This window comes from Mobula birostris, unplaced genomic scaffold (genome assembly GCF_030028105.1).
Source record: "Mobula birostris isolate sMobBir1 unplaced genomic scaffold, sMobBir1.hap1 scaffold_705, whole genome shotgun sequence".
NCBI lineage: Eukaryota > Metazoa > Chordata > Chondrichthyes > Myliobatiformes > Myliobatidae > Mobula > Mobula birostris.
Genome location: NW_027278423.1, coordinates 193,360 through 208,858, shown reverse-complemented (window position 1 = coordinate 208,858; position 15,499 = coordinate 193,360). Strand labels below are relative to the sequence as shown.

Sequence of the window (15,499 nt, the reverse complement as noted above, 5' to 3'; positions counted from 1 at the left end):
ACCCCCCCGTCACCCCCCGCCCATCCCACTCTCACAGTAACCCCCCCATCACCCCTCCACCCGTCCCACTCTCACAGTAACCCCCCGTCACCCCTCCACCCGTCCCACTCTCACAGTAACCCCCCCGTCACCCCACCACCCCTCCCACTCTCACAGTAACCCCCCCGTCAGCCCTCCACCCGTCCCACTCTCACAGTAACCCCCCATCACCCCTCCACCCGTCCCACTCTCACAGTAACCCCGTCACCCCTCCACCCGTCCCACTCTCACAGTAACCCCCCCGTCACCCCTCCACCCGTCCCACTCTCTCAGTAACCCCCCCGTCCCGCTCTCTCAGTAACCCACCCTTCCCACTCTCACAGTAACCCCCCCGTCACCCCTCCACCCATCCCACTCTCTCAGTAACCCCCCTGTCACCCCTCCACCCGTCCCGCTCTCTCAGTAACCCCCCGTCCCGCTCTCTCAGTAACCCCCCCCGTCACCCCTCCACCCGTCCCACTCTCACAGTAACCCCCCCGTCACCCCTCCACCCGTCCCACTCTCTCAGTAACCCCCCCGTCACCCCTCCACCCGTCCCACTCTCTCAGTAACCCCCCCGTCACCCCTCCACCCGTCCCACTCTCACAGTAACCCCCCGTCACCCCTCCACCCGTCCCACTCTCACAGTAACCCCCCCCGTCACCCCTCCACCCGTCCCACTCTCTCAGTAACCCCCCCGTCACCCCTCCACCCGTCCCACTCTCACAGTAACCCCCCCGTCACCCCCCCACCCGTCGCACTCTCACAGTAACCCCCCCGTCACCCCTCCACCCCTCCCACTCTCTCAGTAACCCCCTGTCACCCCTCCACCCGTCCTACTCTCACAGTAACCCCCCCGTCATCCCTCCACCCGTCCCACTCTCTCAGTAACCCCCCCGTCCCACTCTCTCAGTAACCCCCCCGTCACCCCTCCACCCATCCCCACTCTCACAGTAACCCCCCCGTCACCCCCCCCACCCGTCCCACTCTCACAGTAACCCCCCCGTCACCCCCCCACCCGTCCCACTCTCTCAGTAACCCCCCCCGTCACCCCTCCACCCGTCCCACTCTCTCAGTAACCCCCCCGTCACCCCCTCCACCCGTCCCACTCTCTCAGTAACCCCCCCGTCACCCCTCCACCCGTCCCACTCTCTCAGTAACCCCCCCGTCACCCCTCCACCCGTCCCACTCTCTCAGTAACCCCCCCGTCACCCCTCCACCCGTCCCACTCTCACAGTAACCCCCCCGTCACCCCTCCACCCGTCCCACTCTCACAGTAACCCCCCCGTCACCCCTCCACCCGTCCCACTCTCACAGTAACCCCCCCCGTCACCCCTCCACCCGTCCCACTCTCTCAGTAACCCCCCCGTCACCCCTCCACCCGTCCCACTCTCACAGTAACCCCCCGTCACCCCTCCACCCGTCCCACTCTCTCAGTAACCCCCCCGTCACCCCTCCACCCGTCCCACTCTCTCAGTAACCCCCCCCGTCACCCCTCCACCCGTCCCACTCTCACAGTAACCCCCCCGTCACCCCTCCACCCGTCCCACTCTCACAGTAACCCCCCCGTCACCCCCTCCACCCGTCCCACTCTCTCAGTAACCCCCCCGTCACCCCTCCACCCATCCCACTCTCACAGTAACCCCCCCGTCACCCCCCCACCCGTCCCACTCTCTCAGTAACCCCCCCGTCACCCCTCCACCCGTCCCACTCTCACAGTAACCCCCCCCGTCACCCCTCCACCCGTCCCACTCTCTCAGTAACCCCCCCGTCACCCCTCCACCCATCCCACTCTCTCAGTAACCCCCCCGTCACCCCTCCACCCATCCCACTCTCTCAGTAACCCCCCGTCACCCCTCCACCCGTCCCACTCTCACAGTAACCCCCCCATCACCCCTCCTCCCGTCCCACTCTCACAGTAACCCCCCCGACACCCCTCCACCCGTCCCACTCTCTCAGTAACCCCCCCGTCACCCCTCCACCCGTCCCACTCTCACAGTAACCCCCCTGTCACCCCTCCACCCGTCCCACTCTCTCAGTAACCCCCCCGTCACCCCTCCACCCGTCCCACTCTCTCAGTAACCCCCCCCGTCAGCCCTCCACCCGTCCCACTCTCTCAGTAACCCCCCCGTCAGCCCTCCACCCGTCCCACTCTCTCAGTAACCCCCCCATCACCCCTCCACCCATCCCACTCTCTCAGTAACCCCCCCGTCACCCCTCCACCCGTCCCACTCTCTCAGTAACCCCCCCGTCAGCCCTTACCCACTGCATACCCGGTGAGGCTGCCTCCCGTTCTATGGGAAAGTGACTGGGAGAGGGGATGGGAGAGAGGGAGGTAGTGAAATGGAGAGTGGAGATGGGGAGAGAGCGAGGGCGATGGAGAGAAGGAGATGGGGAGAGGGAGAGGAGGAGGGGGACAGAGTGAAAATGCAAAGGAGTGGAGAGAGGACGAGGTGGAGATGGAACAAAAGAGGGACAGAAGAAGATAAGAGAGGGTAAGGGTGAAAGGATGGAGGGAGAAAGAGAAGATGGATAGAAGTAGAGGGAAAGTGAGAGAGAGAGAGAGTGAGAGAGAAGAGGAGGGAGAGGAAGAGGGAAGAGAACAAAGCATTGGGGTCTACTCGGACTCCGTCCACTTCACTCTGACCCAGGACTCACCACCTTGTCAAAGTGCGAGTCTCCTCCACCAATCCCCTCTCCTCGCCCCATCCTCTGTACTCCTCCCTCGCGGGACAAAACAGACCCACAACCCCTCTCCCCCCCCCCCACTCCACTCACCTTGATGGGCCGAGGCATGTCGGGCTTCTGCCAGCGCAGCACGATCTGCCCCGCGATGGTCACCCCGTAGAACAGGTAGTTGATGAAGCCCACGTAGTTGATCAGAGTGTAGATGTCACTGGTCACCAGCATCAGCAGGGTGGAAGCGCACTGGAGATGAGGGGCAGAGAGAGGGAGAGTACAGTGGACCAGGGGAAGGTGTGTGAGGCTGCCACCCCCATAGCAATGCACACAATGCCGCAGACTAGGGGCTGAGGCTGCACAGAGACATAGACACAACAAGCTGGGTAGTGGGAGAGCCAATAAATCAGCCCCTTTCAGCTACACCCCCCAGCCACTCCCCTTCCCTCCCCGCCCCGGGTGTCGATTTGCTTAAAGCTAATCCGTGTAGGAGGAGGGCTTCACTTCCGGGGAGATGTGAGCCGGCTGAGTGAAGGGTGTGAGTGGCTGCTGGCATGGGACCAGGATGGGGACACTGCAAATGGCCATCAGAGTGGGTCAGGAGGGGGACACTGCAAATGGCCGTCAGAGTGGGTCAGGAGGGGGACACTGCAAATGACCGTCAGAGTGGGTCAGGAGGACACTGCAAATGGCCGTCAGAGTGGGTCAGGAGGGGGACATTGCAAATGGCCATCAGAGTGGGTCAGGAGGGGGACACTGCAAATGGCCGTCAGAGTGGGGTCAGGAGGGGGACATTGCAAATGCCGTCAGAGTGGGTCAGGAGGGGGACACTGCAAATGACCGTCAGAGTGGGTCAGGAGGACACTGCAAATGGCCGTCAGAGTGGGTCAGGAGGGGGACATTGCAAATGGCCGTCAGAGTGGGTCAGGAGGGGGACACTGCAAATGACCGTCAGAGTGGGTCAGGAGGACACTGCAAATGGCCGTCAGAGTGGGTCAGGAGGGGGACACTGCAAATGACCGTCAGAGTGGGTCAGGAGGACACTGCAAATGGCCGTCAGAGTGGGTCAGGAGGGGACATTGCAAATGGCCGTCAGAGTGGGTCAGGAGGGGGACACTGCAAATGACCGTCAGAGTGGGTCAGGAGGACACTGCAAATGGCCGTCAGAGTGGGTCAGGAGGGGGACACTGCAAATGACCGTCAGAGTGGGTCAGGAGGACACTGCAAATGGCCGTCAGAGTGGGTCAGGAGGGGGACATTGCAAATGGCCATCAGAGTGGGTCAGGAGGGGGACACTGCAAATGACCGTCAGAGTGGGTCAGGAGGACACTGCAAATGGCCGTCAGAGTGGGTCAGGAGGGGGACACTGCAAATGGCCGTCAGAGTGGGTCAGGAGGGGGACATTGCAAATGGCCATCAGAGTGGGTCAGGAGGGGGACACTGCAAATGACCGTCAGAGTGGGTCAGGAGGACACTGCAAATGGCCGTCAGAGTGGGTCAGGAGGGGGACACTGCAAATGACCGTCAGAGTGGGTCAGGAGGGGGACACTGCAAATGGCCGTCAGAAATGAGTCAAGATGGGGACACTGCAAATGGCCGTTAGAGTGGGTCAGGAGTGGAACACTGTAAATAGCTCCTGGTTGCTTTAGACAGGGCTGCATTACATTGGAGTTCATGGCCAGGGACTAAGGGGAGGGTGTGGGAGGAGGGGCTCTATAATTGCAAAGTGACATGGACTGAGGTAGAGGGCGAGGGCAGTGTTATGTTACCCTCAGTGTGGGGAGGAGCATCACTGGACCTATTCCAGTCCGTGGCCCTGGGCAATCAGACAGACAAATGGAGGGAGTGCCTGACCCGTAGGTTTGGTGCGGGAGCAGTGAGGCATTGGTCACAGTTGGGAAGGGACCGGTCTCTGGTGATGGAAGGCCAAGGTGATCCTAGCTCCCAGACCCAGTGAGGGCACATCACAGACAGAAACAGAGCAGTCAACGCTGTGACTAAGATTAACGACTGACAGCGAGAATGATGAACAGAGATCGCAGTCTTACGGTGAACAGCAGGGCTGGTATTGGAGTGCAGCGTTTAATGTGAATCATGGCCAGCAGCCTCGGCAGGTGACCCTCGCGAGCTCCAGCAAAGAACAACCTGGAAGCAAAGGATGCCCGTCACAGTGTGTAGTCTCGGGGGGCAGGAGAAAGGGAAGGAAGGAAAGGATGCCCGTCACAGTGTGTAGTCTCGGGGGGCAGGAGAAAGGGAAGGAAGGAAAGGATGCCCGTCACAGTGTGTAGTCTCGGGGGGCAGGAGAAAGGGAAGGAAGGAAAGGATGCCCGTCACAGTGTGTAGTCTCGGGGGCAGGAGAAAGGGAAGGAAGGAAAGGATGCCCGTCACAGTGTGTAGTCTCGGGGGGCAGGAGAAAGGGAAGGAAGGAAAGGATGCCCGTCACAGTGTGTAGTCTCGGGGGGCAGGAGAAAGGGAAGGAAGGAAAGGATGCCCGTCACAGTGTGTAGTCTCGGGGGGCAGGAGAAAGGGAAGGAAGGAAAGGATGCCCGTCACAGTGTGTAGTCTCGGGGGGCAGGAGAAAGGGAAGGAAGGAAAGGATGCCCGTCACAGTGTGTAGTCTCGGGGGCAGGAGAAAGGGAAGGAAGGAAAGGATGCCCGTCACAGTGTGTAGTCTCGGGGGGCAGGAGAAAGGGAAGGAAGGAAAGGATGCCCGTCACAGTGTGTAGTCTCGGGGGGCAGGAGAAAGGGAAGGAAGGAAAGGATGCCCGTCACAGTGTGTAGTCTCGGGGGGCAGGAGAAAGGGAAGGAAGGAAAGGATGCCCGTCACAGTGTGTAGTCTCGGGGGGCAGGAGAAAGGGAAGGAAGGAAAGGATGCCCGTCACAGTGTGTAGTCTCGGGGGGCAGGAGAAAGGGAAGGAAGGAAAGGATGCCCGTCACAGTGTGTAGTCTCGGGGGCAGGAGAAAGGGAAGGAAGGAAAGGATGCCCGTCACAGTGTGTAGTCTCGGGGGGCAGGAGAAAGGGAAGGAAGGAAAGGATGCCCGTCACAGTGTGTAGTCTCGGGGGGCAGGAGAAAGGGAAGGAAGGAAAGGATGCCCGTCACAGTGTGTAGTCTCGGGGGGCAGGAGAAAGGGAAGGAAGGAAAGGATGCCCGTCACAGTGTGTAGTCTCGGGGGGCAGGAGAAAGGGAAGGAAGGAAAGGATGCCCGTCACAGTGTGTAGTCTCGGGGGCGGGAGAAAGGGAAGGGATGCCCGTCACAGTGTGTAGTCTCGGGGGGGCGGGAGAAAGGGAAGGAAGCAAAGGATGCCCGTCACAGTGTGTAGTCTCGGGGGGCAGGAGAAAGGGAAGGAAGGAAAGGATGCCCGTCACAGTGTGTAGTCTCGGGGGGCAGGAGAAAGGGAAGGAAGGAAAGGATGCCCGTCACAGTGTGTAGTCTCGGGGGGCAGGAGAAAGGGAAGGAAGGAAAGGATGCCCATCACAGTGTGTAGTCTCGGGGGGCAGGAGAAAGGAAGGAAGGAAAGGATGCCCGTCACAGTGTGTAGTCTCGGGGGGCAGGAGAAAGGGAAGGAAGGAAAGGATGCCCGTCACAGTGTGTAGTCTCGGGGGCGGGAGAAAGGGAAGGGATGCCCGTCACAGTGTGTAGTTTTGGAGGGGAGGGGGGAGGAAAGGTGCAGGGGGAGAGAGAGAGGGAAGGAAGGGGTGGGGGAAAGGCTTCAGGGGAGAGGAGTAAAGGGGAGAGGATGGGTAGAGGGAGGAGGGGTGAGAGAGGAGAGGGAGGGAATCAGAGAAAGAAGGGGAAAGAAAGAGGGGAATGTGTGAGCAAAATAGGGAAGGGTTAGAGAGAGAATGACAGAGGAAAAGGTCAGGGAGCGAGAGGGAGGTGGTGGGGAGTGTTAGAGGAGTAAAAGTGATATCCAGGGATGGGATGATGGAGGGAAGAGGAGAAGGAAATGTGACATGGGAGGTAAAGAGAGTGGGCAGGGGTCGAGAGAAAGAGGAAAGCAAATAGGTGAGGAAAAAGAGCAACAGAGTGGACAGAGAGAAAGGGAAGACGGGGAACGTGAAGCGGAATGTGAGAGGGGGAATGGGACAGTGTAGGGAGGAGAGGGGGAGATGGCGCACAGCCTGAAAAGAGAAAGTGTGGAGGAAAGGAAAGTGTGGAACAGGGGAAGGGAAATGTGAAACAATGGGGTGGGGGAGAGAGAAAAGGAAGGGGAGTAGGGACGGGGGACAGAAGAGGGAGTTGTTCTCTAAAGAGACAGTGAACATAGGAACAACTGTGAAAGATATAAAGAGGGAGGAGGAGGATGGGGGTAGGGAGTGAGGGTGGGGATGATATTTTTGCCATTTATCTTGGACTGCCAGCATCTGCAACATTCGCTCTGGGATCACAGTGTCCCACCTGAGAAAAGGAAACTCTCTGCACCAGAATTAACAATCCAGCCCATCCTACTGGGCACCTTGCTGCACACAGCCCGAGCACTCTCTGTGTTATCAGCTGACTGGGATCAGTAGCGTTCTGTCCTTTAGTCAAGGTGATTACGGTAAATATTTACCATGGTAGCCCATGACCACAGCCTGAATTACAGTGTTCCAAAGAAACTCGGACAGCTACATGGAAAGTCTGGATGTGGGCCAAATGCAGACAAAATGGGACCAGCTCAGGAAGGCAGCATAGATGAGATGGGCAGAAGGGCCTGCTTTCTCTGGCTGTATAACCCATATATGGTCCATTTATTGCTGCTCGGTCCTTTGACCTTGAACCTGTCCTTTAACCATGTGACCCACTTCGTACACACAGCCCCAGAGGGTCAGGGTCAGTATTGACCTGTCTGTGACCCCATGGGTTCCCCCCCCCCATGTCCCAGAGACGTGCGGGTCAGTGGGTTAATTGTCCCCCCCACCACCGAAGCACCTTTTCTCAGTAGGCCCAGAAGCCTGAACTGCCCCAGCACCAGGCCTCTTTCCCTTCCAACACTCAGCCCTCGAACCAGCCGGCACGACCTCAAACCACTTTAATCTCTTTGCACTAAAACGGACTTTGTTCTTTCATTGTGATTGTGCTCTTTCTTGTAAAAATCGTGCATAATTTATGTTAAATTAGGTTTTTCTCGTGAATGCTGCTTATCTGATGCTGCTGTAGTTAAGTTTTCTATTGGACCTGTGTGTGTGCAATATAAAGTCAACCTTAACTTTCAACTGGGGTGGGGGGGGGGGATCAAAACGTAATCAGTGTAAGTGGGTGGTTAATGGTGAGCATGAACTCGATGGGTTGAACGGCCTGTTCTCTGCGTTACGTCAGAGAACACAGAATGGATCGGCACAGGACCGGGGTGTCTGTGACAAGCAAACAGGGGAATGCAGGGGAGTGTACCCCCTTTCCCTGCTGTGTTCAGCTGCCTTGTAAACACGTCTGTCGTATCCACGTACTTCCACCACCCAACACGGCAAACCGTCTCCTTTAAACTTTCTCCCTCTTGCCTTAACCCCACACCCTCTAATGTTTGACATTCCCGCCCGGGGGAAAAGGCTCTGACTGTCTACCCTATCCATAAACCATAAATCCTCTATCAGGTCACCTCTCAGCTTCCAGCAGACCAGGTAAACTATCCAAGACTGTCCAGCCTCTCCGTGTAACCAATACTGTCCAAAGCAGACAATACCCTGGTGACCATCCATGACCAGAGGACAAAACCTCAGCACAGAGGGACATCCCTTCAGAACAGGAAACAGGAGAAATTTCTTCGGCCAGAGGGTGGGGACTCAGTGGTATTCATCGCCTCGGACGGCTGTGGAGGGCAAGGCATCGGGTACATTTAAAGTGGAGGTTGACAGGTTCTTGATTAGTCAAAAGTCACTGGGAGAAGGGAGGAGAAAGGTGTTGAGAGGGAAAATAAATCAGCCTTGATGTAACGGTGGGGCAGACTCGATAGACCTCATGGTCTGAGGTCTTAGCACTGTCCAGCAGGTTGCGGGCGCTGGAACCCAGAGTGACAATTGGCCAGCAGGCGGAGTAGCGACAGTAATGGGGGAGGAGGTGAGGTCTGCAATGTTTGCATTGAAACCCGGCATCCGGACAGAGATTGGAGAGGGAAGACAGCCGGTATAAAGGGGGAACGGGCTGTGGTGAATGATGGAGACAGATCAAACACATCCCTGTGAACCTCTTCACACCCTCAGAGACCTTCCCATAATGGGGCGACCAGAAATCCTGGGAGCACCTACTGTATCAGTTGGCTCAGGCAGAGCCTCCGTTCTGGATCTGTCTGGATAGCGTGCAAAGCAAAAAGCTTCTCGCTGTACCTCAGTAAACGTGATGGCCACTGGAGTCACAGAGTAAGTACCACAACACAGAAACAGGCCACTCAGCCCATCAGGTCCTGTCCAGTCCCATCCAGACCAAAGCTCTCCAACCCTCTCCCATCCACATACCAACCAACTCCCCTAACGTTGCACTCGAACCTGCAGCCACCCAGTTCCACTGGAAGCTCGTTCCACGCTCCCCAAGTGAAGAAGCTCCCCATCAGATTCCTCTGAAATACTTTATTTTTCACCCTAAAACCTATGACCTCAAGATCTAACCTCCCCTAACCCAAGGGTGCATATGTGTAGCTAGACACACACTCAACTTAGTGCCCAGTTAGACAGTACACAATGCTCAGAGAGAACTCTTTTCAAATAGCGATTTTTGTCACTGATAGTTGTCGTGAAATAAGCACGAAGACAATTCAGAACTCTTTGTTTTTGCTGGAAGAAGGTTCTATGGTCTGATGAAACCAAAATTGAGCTTTTTGGCCATCAGACTAAACACTATGTCTGCATAAGCCAAACACCGCACATCATCAGAAACACAGCATCCCTGCCATGAAGCACGGTGGTGGCTGCCTCAGGCTGTGGGGATGCTTCACTGGTGCAGGTCCTGGAAGGCTTGTGAATGTAGAGGGCAAAATGAATGCAGCAAAAGACAGGGAAATCCTGATGCAGTCTGCAAGAGAACTGTGACCTGGGAGAAGGTTTGTTTCCAGCAAGACAATACTAATAATGATAAGTACTTTATAATATATGGTAACGCTCTGTGCTGGTGTTCGGGGGGTGGGGGGGTGCATAGTCAACAGCCTGCCCCTGCATCTCTAATGACCAGCACTGTTTATTGTTCTCGTGTTTAAATGCTTTTTGTGGGAAGTTCCAGTTCATTTAATGTCACATTTTAGTTTGGGTTATACAGTTATTCGCTTGTGTATTTGTGGGTCACCCTGACCGTAACCGGGGTGCGTGATGGTCACCTCTCCCATCGGTGTGAGACTGGTTGGGTTCACTCTCTGGATCGTGGTGTCCAGTCTGTTTGTGTCTATCACAATAAAACCGTCGCTGAGTTAACAAGCTTCCTCCTCTGTCATTACAGACCAAAAGCTCCCTATAGTCTATTTAATGTCCCCAAGCATAAAGCCAAAGCTACGCAGGAGTGACTTTATAACAACAAAGTTCTGAGCTGGAGTGTCCAGGTCAGAATCCAGACCTCAAACCAACTGAGAATTTGTGGCTGTTCACTCGTGATCCCCGTGCAGTCTGACAGAACTGGTGAAGAAGATCGGGGGGAAATTGCAGAGTTTTTTGAACACAACCACATGCAACTGATGCTATTTGAAACGTGCTGGCTCTCAGCACAGTGTAGAGTCTAACTGGACACTAAGTCAAGGTGCACGCGACTGACATTAGTTAGAAACTGTTCGGTAATAGTCTCCTGTCCTGATAACCAGCGTAGTGTCCCAAATAAACATCTCTTTTCTCCGTCAGCTTTTGTTCTTTAAGAGTTGTCCCAAACTAGAGGCTTCCCTGATTAACCAATCAGGTTTTCACCCCTTGGGTCAGGTGAGGCTACATCTAGAGGTCATAGGTTTTGGGTGAAAGGGGAAGTATTTCGGGGGAATCTGATGGGGGAGCTTCTTCACTCAGGGGATGTCGCGAGCGTGCGATGAGCTTCCAGCGGAACTGGAGGGTGCGGTTCAGGTGCAACATTACAGAGATTGGACGGGTGTGTGGATGGGAGACCATCCACACAGACTCAAAGTGTAATCGCTGCCAAAGGTGCATCTACTGAATACTGACTTGCAGGGGTGAATACTTATGCAATCAATTATCTTGTGTTTTATATTTGTCATTCATTTCGATCACTTTGTAGAGATCTGTTTTCACTTTGACACAAAAGAGTCCTTTTCCGTTGATCAGTGTCAAAAAAAGCCAAATTAAATCCACTGTGATTCAATGTTGTAAAACAATAAAAGATAAAACTTCCAAAGGGGTGGTGGTGAATACTTTTTACAGGCTCTGTATATACAAATGCATGTATTCCACAGTTTTGTTTTGTGTGCCTCCATAAGATCGCTCCTTATTGTTATCCACACCAGAGAACCCAGTCAACCTTTCGTTATAACTAAACCGATTCAATCAACACTCCGGATGTGGCCTGCCACTCCGCAGCATCACTGAGTCTCATGGGCCGGTGATATTGATTGTAGAGAGAGATTTACATTACCTGTGCTACTTCTACCCCTCTGTCACTCTCGAGAATCAATACCCACTTACTCCCCATCTCCCAGTCACGGCGAAGAGACTTGGCACAAAGGCTCGACTGTCCGTTTCCCTCCATATGAGCTGCCTGACCTGCTGGGATCTTCCATCACTTTGTGTATGTTACAGGAGACTTGCAGCATCTCGTGTCTCCTGGTCCTCCATGTAACACTTGTACATTAGGGCACAGAGGGGAGTAACGGAGGAAAGTGGGGTCAAGTAAAATAACACAATGGCACAACAGTATCAATGGGCTGAATGGCCTGTTTCTTGTCCCATTTCATTCTCTCCACATTCCACAGCTCACCCATACACTGGGGGGACAACTCACAGGGGCTGATTAGCCCACCGACTCATACATCTCTGGGTGTGGGTGGGAATCAGACCCCAGGGTCACAGGTCATAGGGAGAGGGTTCAAATACACACATGTGCACACAGAGACAAACACTCACAGGGAGAGGGACAGAGGGAGACATGGGCACAGAGAGAGAACAGATAGTGAGAGGGAGAGAGAGAGGGGGGGACAGAGAAAGACAGAAAGGAATAAGAGACAGAAGTTGGAGCCCCAGGACTGCAGCTGCTGTGTGGCGTGTCACTGGCCTGGGACAGGGAAGACATACCAAAGGGCTGAGCTGCTGAAGGAAGGTCATCCTGGTTCTCACAGCAAGTTACAGGGTACCTTCACCCACAGACAATGCATTCACCCACGATAACATCACAGGGGGAGGTGACAACTCATGAGCACACACACACACACACACACAACCTAACTCCTGAATCCTAAACACTCCACAGTCACAGGAGCAGAATTAGGCTATTCAGCCCATTGAGTCTGTTCTACCATTCTATCATGGGTGATTTATTTTCCCACTCAACCCATTCTCCTGCCTCGTTCCCGTAACATTTCAGACCCTTACCAATCGAGACCCTATCCATCTCCACTTTCAATGTATGAAATGACTTGGCCTCCACAGCCGTTGGTGGCAATGAATTCCACAGATTCACCACACTCTGGTAAAAGAAATTCCTCCTCACCTCTGCTCTAAGGGGACATTCTTGTATTCTGAGCCTGTGCTCCCTGGCCCCAGACTCTCCCACTACAGTTCTTCCCTGACATCTCACCACCCAAGTTTCATTCCCTCCCCCACCTAACGGCACCAACCCATGAGGAATGATGGATGTGTGCGGATCTGACGGTAACTGCTGCAGAATCCCCACGAGGGGCCCTGGAACCACCCTCTGTTGCCACAAAGGCAAATGCACTGACCTTGACGAGGTGAAGAGCGAACCATTGACACCTCCAAAGGTGGAAAGAGCCACAGAGATCGGCATGATCCAGGCCATGACCCCGAGCAGCTTCTCCCCAAAGGTCTGAGGGAGGGAGAGAGAGGAGTGAGTGACCGTAAACCCCTGATAAGCCGGCACACCTGCACTCAGGTGGTGTGGACGTGTACTCCACACAGATTTTATTCACCGTTTTCCACTGCACAATGACAGCTACCGCAGTCAATCTGGTCAAAGAGGGCCCGGGAATCAGGCTCCAGTACAGGGTCAGACACAGGGTGAGATGGGGTCAGGGTGTGATGGGGTTATAAGAACAAAAGAAACAGGAGCAGGAGTCGGCCATTCAATAAAGCATGACTGATCTGGCAGTAAACTGGGGCCCACCTGCTTTCTCCCCACAACCCTCAACTCCCCTACTCTGTAAAAATCTATCTGTCTCCTCAATATAGGTGATGAGGCAGATTCCACAGCTTCCCCAGGCAGAGAACTCCACCGATCACTAGTCTCTGGGAGCAGTTTCTCCTAATCTCCATCCTAAATCTATTCCTCCAAATCTTGAGACTATATCCCCTAGTTCTTGTCTGATTTACCAATATAAGCAATGTTCCTCCCTGCATCTTATCCATCCCTTTCATAATTGTATATGTTTCTATAAGGATACCTTTTCACTTTTCTGAATTCCAGCGAGTATACTCAATCTCTCCTCATAGGCTAACACCTTCATCTCCAGAATCAACCAGCTGAACCTTCTCTGCACCGCCTCCAAAGCCAGTCCATCTTTCCTCAATTAAGGAGACCAGAACTGCACGCAGTACTCCAGATGTGGCCTCACCAGCCGCAGGACAAACTTCCTGCTCTGAAATTCAATCTCTCTAGCAATGAAGGCCAACATTCTGTTTGCCTTCTGTTGCAGCTGCACACCAATCCACGTGATTCATGCACAAGCACTCCCAAGTCTCTCTGCACAGCAGCTGCAATCTTTCACCATTTAAATAATCTAATCTATGTTTCCTTCCAAAGTGGATGACCTCGCATTTACCAACATTGTACTCCATCTGCCAGACCCTGGCCCACTCACCTAACCTATCTAAATCTCTCTGCAGTCTCTCCACATCCTCTGCATAATTTGCTTTTCCACTCAATTTAGTGTCATCAGCAACTTCGATATGCTACACTTGGTCCCCCTTCCAGATCGTTGATGTATATCGTAAACAGTTGCAGGCCCAGCACCGACCCGTATGGCACCACCGCTCACCACGGATTGCCAACCAGAGAAGCATCCATTTATCCCATCTCTCTGCCTTCTGTTGGTTAACCAGTCCTCCATCCAGTCTAATACGTTACTCCCTGAACCATGCATCCTGATGTTATGGATAAGTCTTTCATGTGGCACCTTATCAAACGCCTTCTGGAAATCCAAGTATTCACCTGTTCTCCTCTATCCACTGCACTCATTCTATCCTGAAAGAACTCCAGTAAGTTTGTCAAACAGGACCCGCCTTTCATGAACCCATGCTGTGCCTGCCCAATGGAAACACTTCTATCAGGATGCCTCACTATTTTTATCTTAATGATAGCACCAAGCATTTTCCCAACCACCGTCTTTAACGAATAATCTCTTCTTGGGCTCCAGCCAGGTGCAGGTGTCGATTGTAACCAATGTTTCGATGACAAATTCTGCCATCTACTTCAGGGATGAGTTTGTCATTGAAACGTTGGTTGTAATCGATACCGGTACCCGACTAGAAGCTCGAGAAGAGGTTATTAGATGTGTATGCTGAGAAAGCACTAGATCCTTTCTACAATCGTTAAACTAACTGGCCTATACTTATATTCCTTTTGCCTACATCCTTTTTTAAACAGCAGTGTGACATTTGTTGTCAGAACCTGCCCAGAGTCCAGAGAATTTTGGTAAATGATCATAAACATCTCCACTATAACTTCTGCCATTTCAGTCTCCTGAGATGCATTTTAACAAGACCAGGGCACTTGGCCACCTTTAGACTCAGTAGTAAGCCCCTCACTACCTCTTTAGCAACAAAGATTGCACTGAGAGAGACCCTAATCCCCAGCTGCACCCATAACATGCTCTTTGGCATGTTCGACACGTCCTCCACTGAGAAGTCCAACACAAAGTAGCCATTTCCACATTAATTCTCATCTTCCTGTGTTCACTTTAACAACCCTTTTACATTACTATCTGCTTTATACAAGAAATTCTACAGATGCTGGAAATCCAGAGACATGCACACAAAATGCTGGAGGAACTCAGCAGGTCAGGCAGCATCGATGGAGATAGACAAAGGTTCTTGGACGAGACCCTTGTTCAGAGTTGAGAAGAAAGGGGAAAGTCGCCAGAATAGACAGATGGGGGAGGGATCTGAAGAGGGCAGCTTGAAGGTGATAGGTGAAGCCAGGTGGGTGGGAAAGGTGAAGGGTTGGAGAGGAAGGGATCCAATAGGAGAGGAGAGTGGACCGTGGGAGAAAGGGAAGGAGGAGGGGCAGCAGGGGGAGGTGACAAGCTGGTGAGGCCAGAGTGGGGAATGGAAGAGGGGAGGGGGAGGGAATTTTCTTTACCGGAGGTTTGAGATATCGACGTTCATGCCATCAGGTTGAAGGCTACCCATTCGGAATATGAGGTGTTCTCCTCCACCCTGAGGGTGGCCTCGTCGTGGCAGAAGGGGAGGCCATAGAGCGACTATTTCTTTCTTTAGTGATTGATTGAGATACAGTGTGGAATAGGCCCCTTTAGCCCTTCCAGCCACACTGCCCACCAACACCCCCCCCACCAATTTAATCCCAGCCTAACGCGGGACAATTTACAATGACTAACCGGAGCACGCGGAGGAAGCCCACGCGTTCACAGGGAGAACATACAGACCCTTCACAGACAGTGGCGGGAATTGAACCCGGGTCGCTGATACTGTAGAGCGTTGTGCCGACCACTGTC

The 15,499-nt window shown here is 53.8% G+C and overlaps 1 protein-coding gene across 1 annotated transcript in view; it reads right to left on the bottom strand.

Annotated features, from left to right (window-relative positions):
• Positions 1–2,796: 2,796 nt before the first annotated feature.
• LOC140193682 (large neutral amino acids transporter small subunit 2-like) overlaps positions 2,797–15,499 on the bottom strand; it is a gene marked incomplete at its 3' end in the record, with an annotated part of 42,236 nt that continues 29,533 nt past the window's right edge. Inside the window, 3 exon segments of the mRNA XM_072250844.1 lie at positions 2,797–2,946; positions 4,746–4,842; positions 12,533–12,636. Coding sequence (XP_072106945.1) covers positions 2,797–2,946; positions 4,746–4,842; positions 12,533–12,636 — 351 coding nt within the window.